The sequence below is a fragment of the Scyliorhinus canicula genome, chromosome 23 (genome assembly GCF_902713615.1).
Source record: "Scyliorhinus canicula chromosome 23, sScyCan1.1, whole genome shotgun sequence".
Taxonomy (NCBI): domain Eukaryota; kingdom Metazoa; phylum Chordata; class Chondrichthyes; order Carcharhiniformes; family Scyliorhinidae; genus Scyliorhinus; species Scyliorhinus canicula.
In genome coordinates this window covers 6,955,546-6,980,749 of record NC_052168.1, presented here as the reverse complement: position 1 = coordinate 6,980,749, position 25,204 = coordinate 6,955,546, and the positions used below count along the sequence as shown (strand labels likewise).

The following is a 25,204-nucleotide window of genomic DNA, read 5'->3' as shown; positions in this document are numbered from 1 at the left end:
TTTCTGTTTCTACCTAAACATATACAAATTATACAAAACAGACCATTGGCTTATACTTCACCAATATGGAGAAAGTTACACTGCAGGGGAGGCAGTGGCGTAGTGGGATTGTCACCGGACTAGCAATCCAGAGACCCAGGGTAATTCTCTGGGGACCCGGGATCAAATCCTACCATGGCAGATGGCGAAATCTAAAATCAAAAGTCTAATAACGTTGATTGTTGTAAAAACCCATTGGGTTCACTAATGCCCCTTTAAGGGTGGGCGGCACGGTGGCACAGTGGTTAGCATGGCGTATTTGCCCATGTCTGCATGGGTCTCAAGTCCACAGGTGGATAGGCCATGTTAAATTGCCCCTTTATTGGAAAAAGTTAAAAAGAAATTGAAAAACTAACCTTTCCCTCAAAAATGACCAGCAAATACCTCAGTTCAAGAGCAATTAGGGATGGGCAATACATGCTAGCCCTGTCAGCCCACATCCCCTGGATGAATAAAAAAAAACTTGAACTTACGTAATTCAAAAGCAGCCCAGAAGCCAGTGATTTGTTTGAAACGTCATATAATCCCTCACGAACCTCAAATGCCAAGCCTTTCTCTCTCCACTGATAGTATTGTCGATTGTTTATTACACGAGCCTATGTCAGGACAAAATTATGAAGACTTTGAATATGGACAGCACAACAGTGATCACTTATGACTCATTTCTGATAAAATGAAAGAAAAGCCTTGTGAGAGCAAAAGGTTCCAGAAAGGTCACGAACACAGTGGAAGTTATGATGTGAAGATGCTGGCGTTGCACTGGGGTGACCACAGTAAGATGTCTTACAACACCAGGTTAAAGTCCAACAGGTTTGTTTCGAATCACTAGCTTTCGGAGCACAGCTCCTCCATCAGGTGAGTGAGTTGTAGAGGAAGTTGTAATGGAAATATAAAATTAAGGATAAAATCTATTATTTGAGAGGAGAGACTCAAAAATGTCTGTGCGCCCTGAACAAATTATTCCCCAGATTCTGCTTTACCTTGAAAACTACACCAGGGGTGCGATTTAATGGCTGCGTTGCGCTTAAGTGAGAGCGACGAGGCCATTTGATCGCGGGAGAGCCCAAAAATGAAAACTACGCAGGGTGCCGATTTGTTTGTGATCTAACCGGTTTGCTCTTGTTGGCCAAATCAGGAAACTGCCACGCGTGCCGAGAAACCAATAATCACCACTTAAGGCCAATCTCCATACAATTAGCAGGAGCACCGCCCTATCTAACGCCCCCCCCCCCCCCCCCCCCCCAATAATCAAACCGCCTCCCTAGCAAGTGGTCACACGGGCGCCGATAAGTACATCTCTTTTAAAACATGAAGCTGGAAGCAGGGCTGCTGTGGGGACCCGAGGAGGTGAGTAGCCATCTTCGCTCCCGGGCAATGAGCCGGGGGGGGGGGGGGGGGGGGGGGGGTTGCTGTCTCGGTGCTCGGATGTGGGGGTGAGGGAGCCCCAGGGGGCTGGTCTCATTCGGGGTGGCCTGCCATCGGTAGTGGGGGGGGGGGGGTAATGCGTGTCGCAGAGCCTGTGGGTCTGCCATGCAGGGGGGGCACTGGTAGAATGGGGTTCCCGGGGTGGAAGACACTGTTGGTTGTCAGTCTCACACCTCTCCAATTCCATACAGATATTACACAGAATGGGTGGTATCCTGGAAACCTGTGGAAGCTGTCCTCGCAGTGCTGCTGGCAGGCCAGGCGCCGGAGAAGGTGTCAGCAGCAGATGATGGACAGCGTGTGCCGCAGGAGACTGCACCTTAACAAGGGAATATTGCGGCATCTGTGCCATGTCCTTGCGGACTTGGTACCACGTGGAGGAGGAGGATATCCGCACCTGGCGGCCGTTAAGGGCCCTGGACCTCTATGGGCCTCAGGACCATTCCAGGGCTCAAGCGGGGACTTGTGTGGCATCTCACAAGCTACAGCCCACAAGTGCATCCGTGCGGTTATGGATGCCCTTATTGCCTAGGCAGCGAACGATATAAACTTTGATATGACCAGGCTCAACAGGATGCCCCAGGCAACAGGAATCGCTACCAATGCCAGAATGCCCCAGGTAGTGGATGGCACGCATGCCACCTTGTGCTCACTGGGCTGTCTGGGACTGCCCTACATCTACAGGAAGAGGTTCCACTGAACGTCCAGCTCGTGTGCGACTACCATATGAAATCATGCACATGTGTCATGGCAGACCAACAGGCCCCTGAGACACCCCCCCACAATCACCGAGTGTGCACGACAGCTACATCCTAGGGCAGTCAGACATCATCGGCCTCTTCAAAGACCACCCTAGGATGGCCGTTTGGCTCTTGGGGGATAAGGGGACCTGGTTAATGATGCCAGTAGGGAGGCTGGTGACCGATGCGGACACCAGATACAACGAGACTCATGCAGCCATCCGGGCAGTCCTTGAGCAGCGTATCGGACTTCACAAAATGCCGTTCCGGTGCCTCGACCGCTCTTGTGGTGCACTGCAGTACACCCCCTGGTGTGTTGTCCGCTTTGTGGTGATCTGCTGTGCCCTCCTGCCACAAGAGGGGAATGTGTGGCCACCTATGAGGATGAGGAGGAGGACGAGGAGGCACTAGACCAGGAGGGGCTGGAGGATGAGCCCGGGAGGACCCGTTGGACCAGCCAGAGGATAGACAGGCAGCAGGGGCGAGGGGCCTTCAAACCCAGAGGGCCAGGGAGGCCCTCACCCTCATCCGTTTCACATAGGACGTGGCTTCATCCGTCATTCCCTCTCTCCCCCCACCTCCCATCCCCCCATCTCTCAGCCTCTACCCCCCCCCCCCCCCCCCCCCCCACTCCCGCACCTCCACACACACACACACCCTGTTCCACCCTCCCAGGGTCTGTGTAACATCAATCCAGGACAATGGGACTGTATCGGCACTGTCAGCAGGTTACTATCGAGAGCAGGGGTCGATGATAATCAGCTGAGTCTGGTGCGCCTCAATCTATGCCATAGTCTGACTCCTGCCTGTCCGCTGAGTGGTCGTTCACACCAATCGCCTACACGTAGTGCCTGGCGGGGGGGGTGGGGGTGGAACAGGGTGAGGGTGGTAGAGGAAGGGAGGGTGGGAGGGGAAAGGGGGGCAGCCTGCTGCCTACCGTGTCCGGTGACCTTCGATACCTTGGGGCCCTGGGGCCAGAGAGCCCCAGTCCACTTGCCAGCGGCAATGCCCCACCGTGCCATCCTGTTAGTTTGCTGATTTCCAAATTGCCCTAAATCATCAATGTCATAATTATGATTGGGGCGGCACGGTGCCGCAGTGGTTAGCATTGCTGCATCACGGCACCGAGGTCCCAGGTTCGATCCCGGCCCTGGATCACTGTCCGTGTGGAGTTTGCACATTCTCCCTGAGTCTGCGTGGGTCTCATCCCCACAAGCCAAAGACGTGCAGGGTAGGTGGATAGACAACACTAAATTGCCCTTTAATTGACAAAAAAAGAATTGGGTACTTTAAATTTGTATTTTTAAAAATGTCATGATTATGATTATCCAAATTCATTTAAATAAATAGATCAGTAGACTTGCTGTAATGATTCATTTACACTAACACCCAAAAAACGTCTGACATTTTAATTCAGAAAATATTTTGGCAATCGTGCATTATCAACCTGCTGAAGCTCAAAATTCTTGTTTTTGAACACTAAAGTTTGATTTAAACCCAGGTCTTAAGCATCTATAGTTTATTCTACCATAGCCAATGAGAGAATTGTATGTCTTTTCAGAACCAAATTTCTTGGCTGCTTTGACACATGATAAATGGTGAATATAGCGATGAGCTGCACTGTCCACCCAGCAAGCTTGAATACTTACCCCTCGATCATACAGTTTCATATGCAAGTCCCAGTCATAGGCTCCTTGCTTGGAGTCGTATCGGTTGCCCAAGTATTGCCTGTTTCGTAAATCCCACATCCGAGTGATCTGAAAAACCTTTGGATCAGGATTTCTCCAGAATTTAAAAATTGCTTCCAATTGATCTTTCTCTTTAAACTGCAAGAAGGTGCAAGAGAGAATCTTAACATTTCAAATCAACTTCTTACAGAAATTCACACATTTTGTTGAACAGCCTTTATACCACAGCATCAAACTTCAATGATCTCATTTAAAGGTTCATTTAGCACATTATTCCCGAGGCACTCCTGCCTCTGGAAGCCAGGACAATATGCAACCGGTGACTCCCTGGTGACCGAGAGTGAAATCTTTATTGTACGTGATGCTCAAGCTTGTGAGCGTTGAATCCAAAGGACATAAAGTATTGATTTTAAAGTGGACTGGTACCACTGGGAACAGCAACAGAACGTACTGATTTAGTGTGAACGAATCCATTAACCATGGGGTCTAATTTGGGAATTTCCTCAAAAACTCAGGAGAGCTGGTCATGAAAGAGAAAGGGAGTGAGAGAGAGGGAGAAAACCAAACACTATTGGCTGTAGTGACACGGAAAGTCTGCTCAGGAGACAGTTGTACATTTAAATTTATGTGTACACCGCAATCTGTTTCCGATCGTTGCCAAATATAAAAATATTGTAACATCAAAGTGTCATGTGAGTGCCCCTTTAAGAAAGGTTTTGTTTGACCACATGGCTTGTAGCACGGCCTCAGTGATGTCATTTGTGGGTGGAGCTGGGCTGTGGCTGTCAGGTGAGGGGGGGGGTTTAGTGTTTTGGTTTCATTTTTGGTTTATTCTTTGGGACTGCAGGAATTTTCCTTGTTTTCTCTGTTTTTATTTTAAAGCTGTTCCAGTGAACTGAAGGCACATTGGGTGTGGCAAACTGCCTTGGGAACTTTAAAGATAGAGTTGCTTTCCGGAAGGAGTTTTGAATCTGCTGGTTGGAGGCTGGATCTCAGGGAAAGGACCAGTCTCATTCAAGTGAAATTACAGTGTGCTGGGGCACGCCCTTGAAAGGGGTTTTGGTTTATTGGATTTTGTATTGAATTGGAACAGCTAAGGGGGATTCATTAGAGTTCTATACATAGATTACTGGAACTGTTGTGTGTTTTTTCATATTTGTAATTGATATCAAATTCTTGATAAGCGTTTATATATGTTAACGACATTCTTATAATAAACTTTGTTTTGATAAAAGTGGCTAGGAAGTCTGATGAATCACACCTGAAGTGAAGGCTTTTGTGCTCATCCCAGCCAAATTCAACATGAAAGTTATAGGTCAGGTGAGCTTCATAATTCAGGAGTTTGTAAGTCCTGGTCCATAACAAAAGACATGAAGGCAGACAATAAGGTTCTATAAAATGATGTAATTAGCTAACAGAACCAAGTGCAAATTTATCAAAGATAATCGAGGCAACATAAGGGGATGCTCACATTTCTGTGACATGCACATACAAAAGTAATTAAATTGCAATGATGTGAAATTAGGAATTTAAGAAGTGTTGGTAACGTAATAGTTCTATAAAAAAAATCCAGGAAGAAAAGAAACACCTGTTAATTTGTTTACAAACACCAAAAGAAGTGTTCTCTTCCATAAGTATAAGGAAGGGGCTTGGACCCGGGTGGGAAAGGCACCCGTGACTATATCAGCTCTCTACCTTCAGGCCCGACATGTTGATCATTGGCAGCTGCTTGTGAAGAAAATCAAGGTCAGTTACGTAACGAATAAAAAGGTTAGCCTTGTCCTGCAAGTAGGCTGCAGTCTGACTCCGTATTAGACTGTTCCCAAACAACTCAAGCAGCAGTTCGCTCTTTTCTGCAGAAACGGAAAGGAAAAAAATCAGTCAAGATCCACAGCGGTTTGACAAAACTTAAAATAACCAAAAGCATCATAACTGGTGAACGAGACTGCAGCTTGGTGTACTTTACGACAGGGTTGTGAATAAATGAATACCTTGTAAACCCATCTGCCCTGGAGGTTCCAAAGCTACAGTGAGGAAAAGAAGATGTCGGCCCATCAGCTCCAAATTATTCTCCATAATGTAGAACTGGTATAAAGAAGAAACAAAAAAGATTAACCTACGGCAAATATGATCGCAAAATATGCAAACATATAGTACATAGGGAGGTCTTGTATGCAGTGGGTAGCGTCACTACCTCAGAGCCAGATGCTCTGGGTTCGAGTCCCATTTTGGGACTAGTTGACCATGGAACGCGGCCAAACAGGTTTATTATTAAACTAAAATCCTTCCAATACAATATGGCAGCTAGTAAGAAATCCTCAATATCGGTGCTACCGCCCCCCATGTTAAAATACTTCAGACACAGTTTCTTGCCAGGGCTGTACTCCGTGACAAGCGTCCTCCTCGCTTTGAGGGACAATTAAAGATAGATATATATATATATATATATATATACATATGTAATATATATATTAAAATGTTCCCGTACCAGCTGAGGTTATTCATGAAGGCCCTGCCTTCTCAACCGTGCCCCTCGCCTGAGGTGTGGTGACCCTCAGGTTAAATCACCACCAGCCAGCTCTCTCCCCCTCAAAGGGGAAAGCAGCCTGTGGTCATTTGGGACTATGGTGACTTTACCTTCTAAAAATGTTAAACAACAAAAGATAATTTTTTTAAAATTAGATCCATTAAATGGAAATATTGATATGTGAGGCTCTGTTGTCTCCCTGTGATCCACCCCCATGTGTTTTATTTAGAGTCAGTGACCCTCAAGATTGGCAGCGACAACCCGGGATATAATCTTCACCATCAAAGTGCTGCGACTGTTTAGCAACATGCGAGATAAGAGCAGGGAAAATTGACCATTAATTGTATTCTCCTGCATCCAAGCTAGGTGGCCTCAGTCCCGGGAGGGAGGGAGAGGAACAAAAACAATGTTCCCCGTTCTGATGATCGAGCAACTGAAGGCTTATTTCAAAGTGTACATATGTGAATGGACGAGAGTAAGATTGACTCAGCTTCTTGAGTTGAATAGCCTGATGACATTCATTGGCAGTGTGGCCAGCGTCGGCTATTTCAGCAAGAATCAATATCTTCAGCAGGAGACGGAAGGCACAATAAGTTAAAAAAATGATTCTGCTGTCTTCTGGTTCTTGACTTACGTTAATCTTTCTCCGTGGCCAGCGGTGAGCACGGGCGATAGTTGTTAAAAGATGTCGGCTATCACCAGCTCCAACCATGAGAATATTCAGCTCGGGAACATTATCTTCTTTTGAGCTCAGAGCCTTCATTGAAGCAGTTAAGCCTGAGAATAAGGAAAGCCAGGATTAGACTAAATGTAATGAGAAGAGTTGGGTAGAAGTGAATTTTGATCAGGTTCCATGAAGAGTGTACCAGACATACTTAAAAATGAGGAGTCAACCTGGAACACAGGACTACTTGCATACCAAACAGCAGAAGCAATATGCAATAGTCAGAGCTAAATGATTCCACAACCAACAAATCAGATCTAAACTATCCAGTCCTGCCCATCCTGTTGCGAATGGTGATGGACAATTAAAACAACTAACTGGAGGAAGAGGAGGCTCCATAGGTATCCCCATTCTAAATGATAGAGGATCTAGCACATCAGTGCTAAAGACAAGGCTGAAGAAAACATGATCGCAAAATTTGCAACCATTTTCAGCTAGAAGTGCTGAGTGGATGATCCATCTCGGCCTCCTTCTCAGTTCCGCAGTATCACAGATGCCATTCTTCAGCCAATTCAGTTCACTCCACATATCAAGAAATGGCTGAAGGCACTAGATATTAAGGAGGCTATGACAACATTCTGGTAATACTGAGGACTTGTGCTCCAGAACTTGTCGCATCCTTAGCCAAGCTGTTCCAGTACAGCTACAACACTGGCATCAAAAACAGGACAAAACCAACCCAGCCAATTACTGCCCCATCAGTTTACTCTCATTACAGCTTGGTCCAAACATGGATAAAAGAGCTGAACCCCAGAAGTGAGGTGAGAGGACTGCCTTTGATATCAAGGCAGCATTTGGCTGAGTGTGGTAACAAGGAGCCCTGGCATAACTGGATTCAATGGGAATCAGGGAGGAAACTTTCCAGGTTGGAGTCATATCTAGCACGAAGGAAGACGATTGTGGTTGTTGGAGGTCAGTTATCTCAGTCCCGGGACATTAATGCAGGAGTTCCTCAGGGTAGTGTCCCAGGTACAACCATCTTCAGCTGCTTCATCCATTTTTAAAATATATATTATTATTAGGGTTTTAACATTTTATTGCAAACTTTACATAACAAGACAAGTCCAACGCACGTATTTATAAAAATTTACAGCTATCGTGGTTCAGGTAGCCATTTGCAGGCAAACTGTCCCTTATAGAACATAGAACAGTACAGCACAGAACAGGCCCTTCGCCCTCAATGTTGTGCCGAGCCATGACCACCCCACTCAAACCCACGCATCCACCCTACACCCATAACCCAACAACCCCCCCCCCCCCCTTAACCTTACTTTTATTAGGACACTACGGGCAATTTAGCATGGCCAATCCACCTAACCCGCACATCTTTGGACTGTGGGAGGAAACCGGAGCACCCGGAGGAAACCCACGCACACAGGGGGAGGACGTGCAGACTCCACACAGACAGCGACCCAGCCGGGAATCGAACCTGGGACCCTGGAGCTGTGAAGCATTTATGCTAACCACCATGCTACCCTGCTGCCCTATATAGTTTTCTTCTCCTCTACTTGTTCAATTCTGGCCTTGGGTGACTGTCTGTGTGGAGTTTGCATGTTCTCCCCATGTCTGCGTGGGTTTCCTCCGGGTGCTCCGGTTTCCTCCCACAGTCCAAAGATGTGCGGGTTAGGTGGGGTTATGGGGATAGGACGGGCGAGTGGGCCTAGGCAGGTGCTCTTTCAGAGAGTCAGTGCAGATTTGATGGGCCGAATAGCCTCCTTCTGTACTGTCGGAATTCTATAGTTCTAAATTTCACTAAGATTAAAGGTAACATACCATTTATCATGTTTAATTCACAACGATGTGAAGCGAGGAATCTAGATCAGTGTTCTTCAAACTTTTTTTCCGGGGACCCATTTTTATCAACCGGCCAACCTTCGGGACTCAACCCGGCCGACCTTTGCGACCCACTCCGGCCGACCTTTGCGACCCACGCTGGCCAACCTTCACGACCCACGCCAGCCGACCTGCGTGACCCACCATTTTCTTTTACCCTGTTTGCTGCTGACAAAAATGGAGGAAATGGTTCTGGATCCCTTTGGCCCTCGTACACGCTCCTCCAATGGAACCTGGTGGATGAAGGTGAAGCTTTCTGGTGTTGGAAAGTATGGAGTCTCCATCTGTCCAAAGTTCTGGATTTTTTTCCTGTAAAATTTTATCAAATAAAACCCCCCCATAACTTGTAAAAAATAAAATAAAATGAATAAAATAAATGAAAAAAATGAATAAAATAAATGAAAAAAATGAATAAACCCCCCCTGAACTTGTAAAAAAAGAATAAAATAAATGATAAAAATTAAATGAATAAAATAAATGAATAAAAACCAACTTGTAAAACAAAAAGCCACAACCGCTTAAAAAAATAGCGGCCGCACTGCGTATGCATGCCCGATTATTGGCGCGCATGCGCAATGCGGCCGCTATTTTTTAAACATGTTCGCGGAATTCGCATGCCCGCCAATCACATGTGCGCATGCGCAATGTGGCCAAATTTGTTTTTTACATGTTTGCGGCCCCTGCTGCGCGGGGATTTGCGCGATCGGGAGCGCCGCGGACAACGGCTCCGCGACCCTACCGACACCTATCCGTGAGTCGCGCCCCCGACTTTGAAGAACACTGATCTAGATAGCGTATTGGCAATGTTACAGTTCTCTGAGCTCTCAATGAACAACATCTGGATGGAAGATAAACCCCTACATGTTCTTGTCCCCATATAAATGTTAAAAACATTGTTGATGCTACATAAATGCACTTTGCTTCCATTATGACTATTGCCCAAGATATTTATTGAATAAACTCATTATCAGAATATTCTAGTGCATTATCCAGACCGACTCAAAAACGAATGAGTAAAAGCACTCATGGATATGGCATTACTGATTATAGTGTGATGGCAGGAGGTAGCACTGAGGATTATCCGATTCAAATACACTTTATATCTCAGCTTGGAAGCCAGGCGTTTGACTTTTCTTGTCTCTCCTGTTTGCAAAGCATTCAAGTTAATCCAGCTAAAAGATCATCCATTATTAAAATCAGTACATTGTTCTCACTCCAATTTAAAGGTCCTATGTCAACAGCTCCAATGAGGTTTTCTATGGGTCCATGCTAGTTTTCCCAATTGATTTCCTTTTTCTCCCAAATTCAATCCCAGTAATCCCACTTTCTGATTTCACAGCTGCTTCTAGGCAGGGAATTACATTCTTTTTAAAAAAAATAATTTTTATTCAAATTTTCACAAAAAAGAAAACAGTAACAGAAAATTCAAAGAACAACCCCCCCCCCCCCCCAATATATACAAAAGAGAAACAATAAATAAACGCCCGTCGTTAGCGAAGATTCAACCCAAAACAAAAACAAAGAGACCCCCCCGGGTTGCTGCTGCTGCTGACCTTTTGATTTTACCGTTCTGCTAGGAGATCTAGTTCTGGTTGCCATTTCAGGTTGCCATCTCCTGAAAAACCCTTGCACTAACCCCCTTAGGGCAAATTTCACCTTCTCTAATTTAATAAACCCCGCTATACCGTTGACCCAGGCCTCCACGCTTGGGGGCCTCGCATCCTTCCACTGAAGAAGAATCCTCCGCCGGGCTACTAGGGACGCAAAGGCCAGAACACTGGCCTCTTTCGCCTCCTGCACTCCTGGCTCCACTGCAACATCAGGGAATTACATTCTAAATATAAATATTCTCAGCCTGGTCCAGTTCTTCAATCCTTTGCTGACATCTACAAAATTTGCCAAAGGCATAGCTACTTCTTAAGATGTCACTTGAAACTGGAGTAAACCCTCATTTTGAAATATTCCTTACCCCACGCTTTTCCTCCTCATCTGTCCCTGCAGGGAAAAAATGATGTTAATGCCTGAGGAAAACTTCTAGTGTGAAGCAAAAGGAACAGGTTTTTCCCTTATTATGCATACTGTTCCATTATTACAACCTGGATTTAGCTACAACAAGGCCAGCACAGTTAAGTGACGCACAATCCTTAAAATTTTTTTTTAGAGTACCCAATTATTTTTTTCCAATTAACGGGCAATTTAGCGTGGCCAATCCACCTGCCCTGCACATCTTTTGGTCTGTGGGGGCGAAACCCACGCAGACACGGGGAGAATGTGCAAACTCCACACGGACAGTGACACAGAGCCAGGATCGAACCGAGACCTTGCCGGCGTGAGGCAGCAGTGCTAACCACTGCACCACCGTGCTGCCCCCATGTGACACACAATCCTGCCTCTCAATCCTCCCATTAACTGACTGCAAAATCACTTCCCCTCCCTTTGTTACTCAGCCAAAATTATGGTGCGTTTAGTGGAAAAATTTTCACTACGTTTAACACTCATGAGATTTTCAAATTCCTCTCACCTTTCTCTTGGAAATCCATGGCTGGGCTGAACCCCCACCAGGTCACTGCTCCAAACCCTTCCCCGGTACCACATGCCGTCATCTTTTAATATGACACTGAGGAATATAAAAAGCAATTATATTGAATACATTGCAGTGCTGTGTCAAATAAGTTCAAAAGACTAGCGTTTCCAAATTAATTTCCCAATTTTAAATGTTAATCACATTATGAGCATTCTGCAGTAGTTATGAACTCTATCTCCTTTCTATTGTATACTGACATCCATGACATTAGCTCCCCCCTCAGCCACAATGAGTTGATGGGGCCAATAACCATGGGGCAGAGATTTAAGGTAAGGGGCAGGAGGTTTAGATGGGATTTGAGGAGAAACATTTTCAGCCAGAGGGTGGTTGGAATCTGCAACTCTGAAAAGGGTGGTAGAGGCGGGAACCCTCACCATATTTAAGAAGCATTTAGATGAGCACTTGAAACGGCATAGCATACGGAACAAGTGCTTGAAAACGGGATTAGAATAGATAGGTGCATGATTGCCGGCGCAGACATGATGGGCCGAAGGGCCTCTTTCTGTGCTGTAAAACTCTCTGCCATCCAGTATGCCCATGAATGGGCAGCACGGTAGCACAGTTGCTTCACAGTTCCAGGGTCCCAGGTTCGATTCCCGGCTTGGGTCACTGTGTGTGCGGAGTCTGCACGTTCTCCCCGTGTCTGCATGGGTTTCCTCCGGGTGCTCCGGTTTCCTCCCACAGTCCAAAGATGTGCAGGTTAGGTAGATAGGCCATGATAGATTGCCCTTAGTGTGCAAAAAAGGTTAGCTGGGGTTACTGGGTTACGGGGATAGGGCGGAGGTGTGGGCTTAAGTAGGGTGCTCTTTCCAGGGGCCAGTGCGGACTAGATGGGCCGAATGGCCTCCTTCTGCACTGTAAATTCTATGATTCTATGAATGAGCAAACTTATTGTAATAATACGCAGAGATACAACATCTTTTTTTTAATTCAGAGGATCCAATTCTTTTTCTCACCAGATTAAGGGGCAATTTAGCGTGGCCAATCCATCTACCTTGCAGATCTTTGGGATGTGGGGCTGAGACCCACGCGGCCACTTGCAAACTCCACATGGAAAGTGACCCGGGACTAACCACCGCGCCGCCCCTACAGATACAACATGTGACATAGTTCCGGTAATTTGTACCACAGCATCACTGGACAACATGGACGTCTGTTCGTCCCTGGCACCCAGCTGAGTGATACAGTTGGAATATAATTGCTTGAAACCTGTGCAAACAATGAATAAACAATTACCTAGGCCTTTCTTTATCCGCACTCCAACTTACTCATCACTGCCAGCCTTTCCCACTCCCTGTTACCCAACGCATAAACGTAAAATGCTCATCTTCAGTCCCTCTATGGACTCATGCCCTGTGTAGTGTTATTTTCTGTTCCACCCCATTCAATCTTTAGCCTCTGGTGCCTTACCCTCCCTTCCTGCTCCATTTAAACCTCTCCCCCAAAGAGCCCCTGATCTTCAGCTTCCTTTAAAATTCTTAACACGCAGCTGTTCCCTAAACAGTTGCTGCCATTATAACAGTGCCTACATTTCAGAGGTACTTGGCGATGAAGCCCTTTGTGACATTTGGAAGTCACAAGAGGTGCTGAATGAATGCAAGCTCTTTATTTCACATCTCTTTGGTAATCCCTAGGATGTTTTGCACATTCTAAGCCCCAAGCAAATACTGGCTGTTGATGACCTTGCTGTCAAAGCTGTTATGCTAAAATCTGTAGCGGACTCATTTTCTGGAAATTCTTTTCCATCTATCATTTGGCCTTCTAGCAATAAGGTCTGCATGTAGAGGTAGAGAGAGCGTAACATGCAGTATATCGCAGGTAGAGAACCTTCTATTTCTATGTGTCAGTCACTCATACGGTGGTTGCAACCTAATACGTTATGACCTGGCGTTATGGCTTTGAATGGCTTCTCTGGACATTTCTAAAGTGTAAACTGGTCACTAAAAGCTTGAATCTTAAATCACAAATCATATTTTGTGACTTGGGGATCAATGACGAGTAAGAGGCGACTTGATTGAAACATATAAGATCCTGGGGGGCCTTGAAAGGGTGGATGTAGAGAGGATGTTTCCTCTTGTCGGAGAATCTAGAACCAGGCGATTACTGTTTAAAAATAAAGGGGCATTCGCTTAAAACAGAGATGAGGAGAATGTTTTTTCTCTGAGGGTTGTGAGCCTTTGGAACTTCCTCAAGATGGAAGAAGAGTCTCTGAATATTTTTAAGGCAGGGGCAGGAAGATTCTTCATAAGCAAGGGGGTGGGAATGTGGGATTGAGATTACAATCAGATCAGCCATGATCTTATTGAGTGGTGGAGCAGGTCCAAGTGGCCTATCCCTGTTCCTAATTTGTATGTTTGTATGTCTTGAGTAGACATTAATAAGGTTTTAAACTAATCTGTATCAGCAGCAAAGCAAGCCGCCATCTAAAGCCATGAGGATTTCTTTTGCCTGGTCTGCATTACCAGTCTATAACCCCACTCGGCCAATCACCAGACTATCAATTTCCATTGTCATTTCAAATCCCCAGTAGATCATATGAATCACCACCATTACACACCAGGCGAGATCTAAGCCCCAACCAATACATGAACCTGTAATCAGAAAATGACTCCAGTGCCTGGACCATGACTCCAATGCCAGTCTACAACCCCAATGATTTTCAAAGACTCCAATGTCACTGACCCATTGATCCAGGACTCCAATTCAAGGACATGACCCCATCACCTTTCAATGACCCTAATACCTTTCAATGACCCCAATGCCAGCACGACCGTCACCTTTCAATGATTCCAATGCCAGTCCATGACTTCATCACCTTTCAATGACCCCAATGCCAGCATGACCCCATCACCTTTCAATGAACCCATCACCTTTCAATGATCCCAATGCCAACATGACCCTCTCACCTTTCAATGACCACAATGCCAGCATGACCCCATTGCCAGTCCATGACCCCATTAGCTTTCCCCCAATGCCCGTCCATGACTTCATCACCTTTCAATGACCCCCCAATGCCAGCATGACCCCATCACCTTTCAATGAACCCATCACCTTTCAATGATCCCAATGCCAACATGACCCTCTCACCTTTCAATGACCCCAATGCCAGCACGACCCCATTGCCAGTCCATGACCCCATCAGCTTTCCCCCAATGCCCGTCCATGACCCTGTCACCTTTCAATGACCCCAATGCCAGCCCATGACCCCAGGGCCAGTCCATGACCCTGTCACCTTTCAATGACCCAAATGCCAACATGACCCCCTCACCTTTCAATGGCCCCAATGTCAGCCCCTGACCCCTGCAGCGCTGGAGAGGCGGACCTCCCGCTGACTCCCGTTTTTGGGCGATTGAGGGAAAAAAAATGGAAAATAAACCCGAAGCCGTGCAAATGCTCCCCGTGGAACCTGGAGGGACGGAAACCGGAAGTGCAACCTTGATGGACGGGTCAACTGGCCAATCGGATCGCCGGGTTGGCCGGAAATCCCCGTTTCCGGTGCCAGGCGGCCAATGGAAGATGGCGGGGGGCGGGAACTGGGACGCGCAGGCGTGGCGGGTGGACGCGGTCGCCCTGGCGACGGGCTGGCCAACTGTCAACAGCGTTTGAAAGCGGCGCGCGGGCGGCGGCCGTTAGAAATGGCGGGAGGCAGAGACCCAGAGCACTCGGCCCAACCCCTCCATGCTGCTCTCCAAACTCCTCCGCACCAGCCCCAACAACAACATCTTAGCCCCTCTGCACCCCCTGGAGGTGTTCAAAAGCCATGAAGGGTCTGAACAGGGAGCACAAGGACTAGTTTTTTTTTAATTTTAGAGGACCCAATTCATTTTTTCCAATTAAGGGGCAATTTAGCGTGGCCAATCACCTAACCTGCACATCTTTTGGGGGGGGAAACCCACGCAAACACGGGGAGAATGTGCAAACTCCACACGGACAGTGACCCAGAGCAGGGATCGAACCTGGGACCTCGGCGCCGTGAGGCAGCAGCGCTACACAAGGACTAGTTGACCAAGATGCGGATGGGCCCCTCGAGCCTGACCTGACCACGGCTGACCTGACTGTAACCTCGACCCCACATTCCCGCTGACCCCCCAGCACCCCCGTCAAAACACTCAAAAGATTTCTTTTTTAAATCTTTATTGTCACAAGTCGTCTTACATTAACACTGCAATTAAGTTTCTGTGAAAATCGCCTCGTCGCCACATTCCGGTGCCTGTTCGGGTCACAGAGGGAGAATTCAGAATGTCCAATTCACCCAACAAGTACGTCTTTCGGGACTTCTCCGGAGCACCCGGAGGAAACCCACGCAGACACGGGGAGAATGTGCAGATTCCGCACAGACAGTGACCGAAGCCGGCAATCGAACCTGGGACCCTGGAGATGTGAAGCAACAGAGCTAACCACTGTGCTACCGTGCCGCCAGCCTTTTGAGCGAGAGGGCAGGATTCTCTGGTCCTGAAACTAAGTGCTGACGCCGTCGGAAACGTCGTCGCGTTTCTCGACGGCGTCAACACGGCTCCAGCATCAGCAATTCTGGTCCCTACAGGAGGCCAGCAGGGAGCTGGAGTGGTTCACGCCGCTCTAGCTGCTGATCCGGCCGTGGAATGGGCACCGGGGGATAGGCGCACGCGCAGTGGGTCCGGCGCGAACCCATGCATGCGCAGTCCCACCAGCGAGACTTCCGCGCATGCGCAATGTCTCCCTTGTCCGTGCCCTCCCGACCCAACATGGTGCAGGAGTACAGGCGCCGGCGCGGAAGAAAGGAGGCTGGGAGACAGAGAGGCCGGCCCGCCAGTCGGTGGGTCCCGATCACGGGCCAGGCCACATCGGAGGGCCCCCCCCCCCCGGGGTCAGACCCCTCCTCTCCCCCCCTCAGGCCGCCCCCGGACCCTTCAACATTGAGGTCCCGCTGGCTCAGAGCAGATTAGAATGGTGGTGGCGGGACTCGGGTTTTTTTTACGGCCCGCCTGGGCCGGAGAATCGCGCGGGGGGGGTGGTATCTGGCGCTGCACGGACCACGCCAGCCCCAATGGCGCCAATTCTCCCGTGTCGGGACGGCGTGGTGCGATTCGCGCGACCCGGCGCGGTGTCGGACATTCCCGCCCAGAATTCCAGAAGCTCGCAACCCTTGGCGGGACGGACTGAGAACCAGCTGACCCTGATTTCACTGGATTGGCAAAAGAACCTGAGGGGAAAACTTATTTTCTTGCAGTTCGCAGCTCGCCTCTGGAGTTTAGACAAAAAAATTTCGCACACGACGTGGCCATCGCTGGCTTGGCCCAGCATTTGATTCCCGTCCCCGGTTGCCCCTCGAAAAGGTGGTGGCGAACCGCCTTCTCGAACTGCGGCAGTCTGTTTTGGTGTAGGTACACCCACAGCACTTTTAGGGATGGAATTCCGGGATTGTGACCCAGCGACAGTGAAGGGATGGACGATATATTTCCAAGTCAGGATGGTTAGTAGCTCGGAGGGGAACTTGCAGCCGGTGGTGATCCCACGTGTCTGCTGCCCTTGTCCTCTTAGATGATAGAGGTCGTGGGTTTGGAAGGCACTGTCGAAGGAGCCGTGGTGAGTTCCTGCAGTGCATCTTGTTGATGGTACACACGGCTGCCGCTCTGCATCAGTGGTGGAGGGAGTGAATGTTTTAAGTGGTGGATGGGGTGCCAATTAAGTGGCTGATTTGCCCTGGATGATGGCGAGCCTTTTGAGCATTGTTGGGAGTTGTACTTATCCAGGCAAGTGGAGAGACCGGTGCCTTGTAGATGATGGACTGGCTTAGGGGAGTCAGGAGGTGGGTTATTGCCTGCAGAATTTCCAGCCCCTGACCTGCTGTTGTAGCCACAGTATTTACATGAATGATCCAGTTCAGTTCCTACACAATAGTAACCTCCAGGATGTTGATAGTAGGGGATTCAGTGATGGTAATGCCATTGAATGTCATGGGAAGATGATTAAATTATCTCACGTTGGAAATGGTCATTGTCTGGCACTTTTTATTGGTGTGAATGGTACTTGCCACTTATCAGCCCAAGCCTAAATGATGGCCAGGTATTGCTGCATATGAATACAGATCTTTCAGTATCAGACGAGTTCTGAATGGTGCTGAACATTGTGCAATCATCCTCACTACTAACCTTATGATGGAGGGAAGGCCATCAGTTTGGCCGAGGAGACTACCTTGAGGAACTGCGACAGCGAAGTTCTGGATGAGATGATTGGCTTCCAAAAACCACAACCATCTTCCTTAATGCTAGGTATGACTTTAACCGGTTGAGAATTGACCAACCCCCCCCCCCTCCCCCCACCAAATTTCCATAGCCCCCCCCCAATGTTGTCTTGATGCCAAGGTTCTACCGAGCTACTCTTGGTGATCGATGTTGAAAACCCCCACCCAGAATACACTTTGTACCCTTGCCACCCTCTGCTTTTTCCAAATGATGTTCAACATGGAGGAATACTGATTCATCAGCTGTGGGGGTTGTCAGTCGGTGGTAATTAGCAGGAGGATTCCTTGCCCATGTTTGACCTGATGCCACAAGACTTCATGGGGTCCAGAGTCAATGTTGAGGACTCCTTGGGCAACTCCACCCTGACTGTATACAACTGTCTGCACATGGGGTGGGTTTTTTCTGCTGGTGGGACAGGACATACCCAGGCATGGTGACGTGGTGTCTGGGACATTATCTGTATGGTTCCATGAGTATGGTGCCGTCAGGCTGTTGCCTCTCTAGTCTCTGATACTCCTCTCCCAATTTTGACACAAGCCCCCAGATATTAGTAAAGTAGACCTTGCAGGGGTGACAAGGCTGGGGTCCATGACAGGTGGTCCATCCAGTTTCGCCCCTTTTTGACTCTCCTGCTGTAGTTTGCTGGGCAATTTCAGAGTTAACCAGATTCCTGTGGGACTGAAGTCCAGACTGTGATAGACCAGACCTAGTGAAGATTGCAGATTTCCTTCCTTACGGGGTAATTGTGAGCCAGATGGGTTTCCACGACAATTACTGATAGTTGTCCTGGTCACCATTTGCTGAGACTAAGGGTGGGATTTTCCAGACCCAACACCAGTGGGCACAATGGGAAAATGCGGAGAGCCATTATATCTACTTGGAGATGGTGGTGTCGATGGTGATGGCCCTATGCACCTGTTCACTTTGTCCTTCTAAACCGTACGGGTTGTGGGTTTGGAGGTGCCAAGGAAGAAGCCTTGGCAAGTTTCTGCAGTGCACCTTGTAGAATGTAGAGGATACACTGCAGCCATGGTGCACTGTAAGTGTAAGGAACAAATGTTTAAGGTGCATGTTGGGAAGCCTATCAAGCGGACGGCCTAGGCCTGGATGGTGTAGAGCTTTTTAAGCATTATTGGAGCTGCACTCATCCAGGTAAGTGGAGAGTATTCCTTCACACTTCTGACTTGTACCTTGTTGATGGTAGAAAGGCTTTAGGGGGAGCCAGGAGGCGAGTTACTCTCCACAGAATATCCAGTCTATTTGGGTGAAAAAAAATGAAGTGAATGTGATAGTGGATTCCACGGTGTTGTTTAAAGGGCTGTGTCATGGCCAACATAACCCCCACGAACCCAATATCACTGAAAAAAAATAACTAGACAGTTATCCCAAGTTTCCTTTGATCTTGCTGACTGAAAATTGGCCTCAGCATTTATGTACATAACGTACTTGACTGCATTTCAAAAAAATAATTCATTGGTTGTTGAGATTTCCTGCGAGGCTGTGAGAAATGCTCTATAAGTGCTGAGGGTAAAAGCTACAATGCATGACAAGTGCAGTAATTTTTCTGCACTTCACACAAGCGAGATTGTTTTTAAATTAACCATTCAATCACCCTGGCGCAGCTAAGATTTGATGGATCAACAAGTTAAGCTATTGGAAGATTCATCGTTACTTTACCGGAAATCGGTTTTTAATTTTCAGACCATCTTAAAAGCTCATGTGGGTGGCATGGTGGCACAGTGGTTAGCACTGCAGCCACACAGCGCCAGTGACCTGGTTTGATTCCGACCTCTGGTGACTGTATGGAGTTTGATGTTCTCCCTCGTGTCTGCGTGGGTTTCCTCCGGCCCCCCCGGCTTCCTCCCACAGTCCAACTTGTGAAGCGAAGATGTAAAGCTTAGGTGGATTGGCCATGCTGAATTGTCCCTAAGTGCCCAAAGGTTAGGTGGGATTACAGGGATAGGGCGGGGGATTGAGCATAGGTAGGGTGCTCTTTCAGAGGATCGGTGTGATAATAATAATGATAATAATCTTTTGTTGTCACAACGATGAAGTTACTGTGAAAAGCCCCTAGTCACCACATTCCGCTGCCTGATCGGTTAAGCTGGTACGGGAATTGAACCCGTGTTGCTGGCCTTGTTCTGCATTACAAACCAGCTGTCTAGCCCACTGAGCTAAACCAACCCTCGTGTTGCCAGTGTAGGCACTGTAGGGATTCTATGATTCCACGAAGACAGTTTCTGAAGACTTCAGGTAGAGACCCTGCATTGTTCTGAGACGATTCAGGTCAATCTCTTAAAATAGTCTCAAAAAACATCTCTTGAACAAGTAACCTAAGTAAGCTAACTGTATTTAAAAGTGGATGTTGACCTGAGATGGAAATAGGGGTTATTATGTCACTGTCTTGATCAGCGTTGTTTATGGGGTAATTGTAAGTTATTTTTCTCACGCGATGGTGAAGATATTTTAATACTGTGTCAGCAATAAAGTTTGTTTTAATATACCCTATCCCTATTTTGTGTGAAATCACTCCTGGAGGTAGGTATCCTTGCCTCACAGTCTTACAAAATTAACACAAAATATTGGGATTTCTGTCCAGTTTCCTGGTCATTGTTGGGGTCTGGTCCGGGATCGTAATACATTTATACTCCCTTGTTAATCCTAAAACCTCTGTGTGATTGTTAATGTGAAATGAAAAAAATGAAAATCGCTTATTGTCACGAGTAGGCTTCAATGAAGTTACTGTGAAAAGCCCCTAGTCGCCGACATTCCGGCGCCTGTCCGGGGAGGCTGGTATGGGTAAGGCGGGGAGTAAAGGCATAGCATATCCTAATCCAGTTTTTTAATGTTTAACCTTTTTTTCTTGTTAAGACTAATTAGCGGTCCTGTGACTCTGTTTTCCATGTTTTATAAAAAAGTTATGGCCTTTTGAGCCAGGTTTCCATTCTAGAATCTTCCCATCCAGTTATAACATCAACTGGGATCATAACAAAAGTGGGGTCTCTTGTGGTAGTTCCAAACATGGAGAAGGGGTTATTGGATGCTGATTAGTAGTAATTCATTGGGATATTTTGAAACGTGGAAAGCAAGTTACTGGATGCTGAATAATAAAACTTGGTTCTGGAATTTATTGTTAAATGGTCGGATCTGTGAATCATTTAAAAGAGCAAGTGGGGAACTGAAGTACTGGACAATGAATTGGAGTTACTGTGAGGTATATTGTACAGGTAGAAATTGCTAAAACCTCCCGAAAAATAGAGGATTTAACTCTGACTGGTTTACAGAAAGTAGCCAAGAGTCAGTTAACTGAATTGGCAGACAAACTGGGATTGGGATGACCTGCAGTGGTAAGGAAAACTGAGATTATTGAAAGCATGGCAAAGCATTGAAATGTACAAGAGTTGTCAGATAGACTAAGCTCTCTGAGAAGTGAGGCAATTGAATTGGCTAAAAGAAAGAGAAATGAAAAAACTTGAACTAGAGACACAGGAAAAGCCAAAAGAAAGGTCAAGAGAGGAAAGTGACAAAGAGAGACCATTTCAAAGGGAATTGAAAAAGAAGTTAGCAATGACGGAAAGAAAAAAAGAGAGAGCATTTCAGTTTAAAGTGCAGGAAGTTAGAGAAGGTTGAGAAGAGATGTAGGTCTAACCATGAATCTAGTATGGAAATGTTTAAATTTATAGAAGTACTTCCAAAATTTTAGGGAAAGGATGTGGAAGCATTCTTTATTTCTTTTGAAAAGGTAGCTAAATGTACGAAATGGCCAAAAGATATTTGAACGTTACTTTTGCAAAGTAGACTGGTAGGTAGGGCTAGTGAGGTGTATGCATCATTGTGAGAAGAGGTATCTGCAGATTATGATGCAGTAAAAAAAAGCTATCCTTGGTGCGTCTGAGTTGGATATGGAGGAATACAGGCAAAAATTTTGAAATACAAGAAACCAACCGGATGAACTAATTTAATTTGAGAGGATGAAACAAAATAGTTTTGACCATTGGATACGGGCATTGAAGGTAGAGAAAACATATGAAGCCCTTTGAGAGGTAATTCGCGTAGGAGAATTTTAAGATTTGTTCCTTTGGTTATTAGGACTCAAATTTAGGCACAAAAAGTTAAAACTGCTTGACTGATGATTACGAACTGGACCACAGTCACCCTTTTAGACATGAGAAAGATCGAAAGTGAGAAGGAGAACATAAAACAAATAGTCAAGAAAGAGATGGAACAGGGCAGCACGGTGGCCTAGTGGTTAGCACAGCTGCCTCACGGCGCTGAGGTCCCAGGTTCGATCCCGGCTCTGGGTCACTGTCCGTGTGGAGTTTGCACATTCCACCCGTGTCTGCGTGGGTTTCGCCCCTACAACCCAAAAATGTGCAGAGTAGGTGAATTGGCCATGCTAAATTGCCCCTTAAGTGGAAAAAATAATAATTGGGTACTCTAAATTTATTTTAAAAAAAGAAAGAAAGAGATGGAACAGTTGGGAATGGTCAGGAAATTTCACTTCCAATCAAAAAGGAAGGCGCTGAGGGTGGAAGTGGTATTCTAAGGCCTAAGTGTTTCCAATGCAACAAATGGGAAATATGAGGGCAGATTGTTGGAAAGTAAATGGAAGAACGGTAGGAAAGTAGGAAAGTAGGAAAGGAAGCATCTGAAAAGAAAATAGCTGTTAAAACTGGCAATAGTACAGGTAAAATGAGCTCTTTCAGAATCAATGAGAAAAGGGGCTAGGTCTCAAGATAGTTCAGAGAATTATTTGAGTGCTGGTGTAGTTCTGAATGTTTTTTTTCAAAGGGAGAAGTTCTCCTTTACTCGTCTAACAAAATAAGTAATCAAGTTAAAATTTTAAGAGAGACAGGAGCAGATAAGTCATTGAAGGTGGCTGATGATACAATTTGTATTCCAGGAAGCTTTATGAAGGTAAAGGTATTAGACCAAGGTATGAATGGATGGGAGACAGACGGTTGTTTTGTTTGACCGTGCTCCTGTGAAACACCTTGGAATGTTTTTTTAAATCATTTTTTTTTTCCAATTAAGAGGCAATTTAGCATGGCCAGTCCACCCATCCTGCACATCTTTTGGGTTGTGGGGGCAAAACCCACGCAAACACGGGGAGAATGTGAAACTCCACACGGAAAGTGACCCAGAGCCAGGATCGAACCTGGGACCTCTTCGCAGCAAGTCTGCAGGGCTAACCCACTGCCCCACCGTGCTGCCCCAACACCTTGGAATGTGGACACAAATTGTTGCTGCTGCTCCACTTCCTCAGAACTGCACAGGGAATATCTTCAGCAAATCCCTATTCCCACCCAGGAGGTCCAGTGACTACATAGTTACAATCCTCGCACCGTGAGGTCAGTGGCTGTCAAGTGTTAAGCAGAATCAGGAAGCTAATTGCCCTTAAGGCCGGCGCAAGGTCTCCAGCCTGTCCTTCCCTCTGCTTAATGCAGAGAGATTCCACAGAAGATAAATGAAGAGTTACAATTTTAAAAATTATCATTGTAGACATAATGATTTCAGTAACAGGTGCCAGAATGTGGCGACTAGGGGCTTTTCACAGTAACTTCATTGCAGTGTTAATGTAAGTCGACTTGTGACAATAAAAAGATTATTATTATAAAGGAACTCAGGACTGAAAACATGTGGAGATCATAACAGAAACATATCTGTAGTGACCAACTTTCTCCTGAAAGGGGCACCCTAACACAACAAGAAAGCAGGCTTGCAAAATAGTTTGTCATTTGCTCCTGTACATAGGAAACTAGGAAGAGGAAGGATCGTGGGGCCCATTGAATCTTACTCCCGCACCCTGACCATCCACTTGAATCTTTGCAACATCCGCCTGACACATTATCCCAAGCATCTGTTATCTTTTTATGTCAAGTTCTTCTTGTAACTGCTTTTACTTCTCTTTGTCCTACTGGCTTGCCCTACTTTTAAGTAATATCCTGGGTACACCTAATCTGAACCACTTAATATTTTATATACTTTAATGAGGTCCCCCATTAGCTACTATAGACATGGAACTCAGCTCATTACCCTGTGACAACAGGAAACCGCACCTACATTTTTTACATTAAGAAATGCAATTTCTATAGACAGTATTGATTGCACAAAAAGTATTTAGCGGTACTCACCTGACATCTTAACCAAAGTCCTCTGATTTTGAACAGATCGCAGTCCTGTCTACAGAAATACTCAGTGCTCTGAATCAAATGAAACAGTCTACACCGTGGGCTGTTGGGATATGGTTTGGGGTATGGATGGTGACGAGAGCTGTTTGCCCTGAGATTGCTATTCGCCAGGTTGATGGATGAACAGTTAACATGAAAATGAAATGAAAACCGCTTATTGTCACAAGTATGCTTCTAATGAAGTTACTGTGAAAAGCCCCTGTTTGTATTCCTCTCCTTGCTGTGTTAACCCGTGAGTTAAACCATTAAAAATGAACAGATTAACGCCACCACTAAAATTGCAGAGATGCCATGAGAACAGGTTGAGTGATTGTCCTCCAACCTTGCCAAGCAATTACTAGGCTGCACTTCTCGTGGTTCATACATCCGCCCTGCTGTTATCCAGTAATGGAGGAAATCATCCACAAATCACCACAGGTAATCATGCCAAATATTGTGTAACGTCCCTGCACAGAATAGGATTGAAGTGACATTCACTTAAAAATAAATCGGAGGAACATTTAAAGGAAATGACAAGAGAGCCAGGGGTGAGATGAGTATTTCTTTTTAAACAATGTTGAGTTTTTGCCTGAAGGGCAGGTTCAATGGGAACTTTCAAAAGCTAATCGGTTGAATGCTTGAAGGGAACAAATTGTGGAGGTGAGGGAAAAGAGTAAGGGATTGGATTAATTGCGTGGCTCTGTCAAAGAGTTGGCACAGACAGGGTGGCCCACATTTCCTCCTCCTGTTATATTCTACGGGGGGTGGGGACGGGCAACATGGTGACACAGTGGTTAGCACTGTTGTCTCACGGCGCCGAGGTCCCAGGTTCGATCCTGGCCCCGGGTCGCTGTCCGTGTGGAGTTTGCACATTCTCGTGTTTGAGTGGGTTTCACCCCCAAACCCCAAAGATGTGCAGGAATTGTAGATTGGTCACGCTAAATTTCCCTTTAATTGGAAAAGGTGAATTGGGTGCGCTAAACCTTTTTTTATAAATTTAGATTTAGCCAATTATTTTTCTTTTCCAATGAAGGGGCAATTTAGTATGGCCAATCCACCTAACCTGCACATCTTTGGGTTCTGGGGGTGAGGCCCATGCAGACACAGGGAGAATGGGCAAACTCCACACGGACAAGTGACCCGGGGGCTGGGATCGAACCTGGGACCTCAGCGCCGCAGCTAAAATAGTTTTTTAAAAAGTACTACCGGGGGATTTTCCCCTCTCATTTTCGGAGGGGAGGGGGGGGGGG

At 46.5% G+C, this 25,204-nt stretch overlaps 1 protein-coding gene across 3 annotated transcripts in view; it reads right to left on the bottom strand.

The window, feature by feature from the left end:
• LOC119956585 (dynein assembly factor 3, axonemal-like) overlaps positions 1 to 24,829 on the bottom strand; it is a 33,196-nt gene extending 8,367 nt beyond the window's left edge. Inside the window, exons 1-7 of one of the 3 annotated variants that reach the window (XM_038783908.1) lie at positions 23,919 to 24,829; positions 11,498 to 11,593; positions 7,054 to 7,196; positions 5,884 to 5,977; positions 5,588 to 5,745; positions 3,854 to 4,030; positions 513 to 635 (exon numbers count right to left, since the gene is read on the bottom strand). In XM_038783908.1, coding sequence (XP_038639836.1) covers positions 513 to 635; positions 3,854 to 4,030; positions 5,588 to 5,745; positions 5,884 to 5,977; positions 7,054 to 7,196; positions 11,498 to 11,579 — 777 coding nt within the window. In that variant the 5' untranslated portion in view covers positions 11,580 to 11,593; positions 23,919 to 24,829. Of the gene's footprint in view, positions 1 to 512; positions 636 to 3,853; positions 4,031 to 5,587; positions 5,746 to 5,883; positions 5,978 to 7,053; positions 7,197 to 10,945; positions 10,972 to 11,497; positions 11,594 to 14,828; positions 15,065 to 23,918 lie in introns of those variants that run through there. The other 2 variants (XM_038783907.1, XM_038783909.1) reach the window with 2 other exon arrangements.
• Between the last annotated feature and the right edge of the window lie 375 nt (positions 24,830 to 25,204).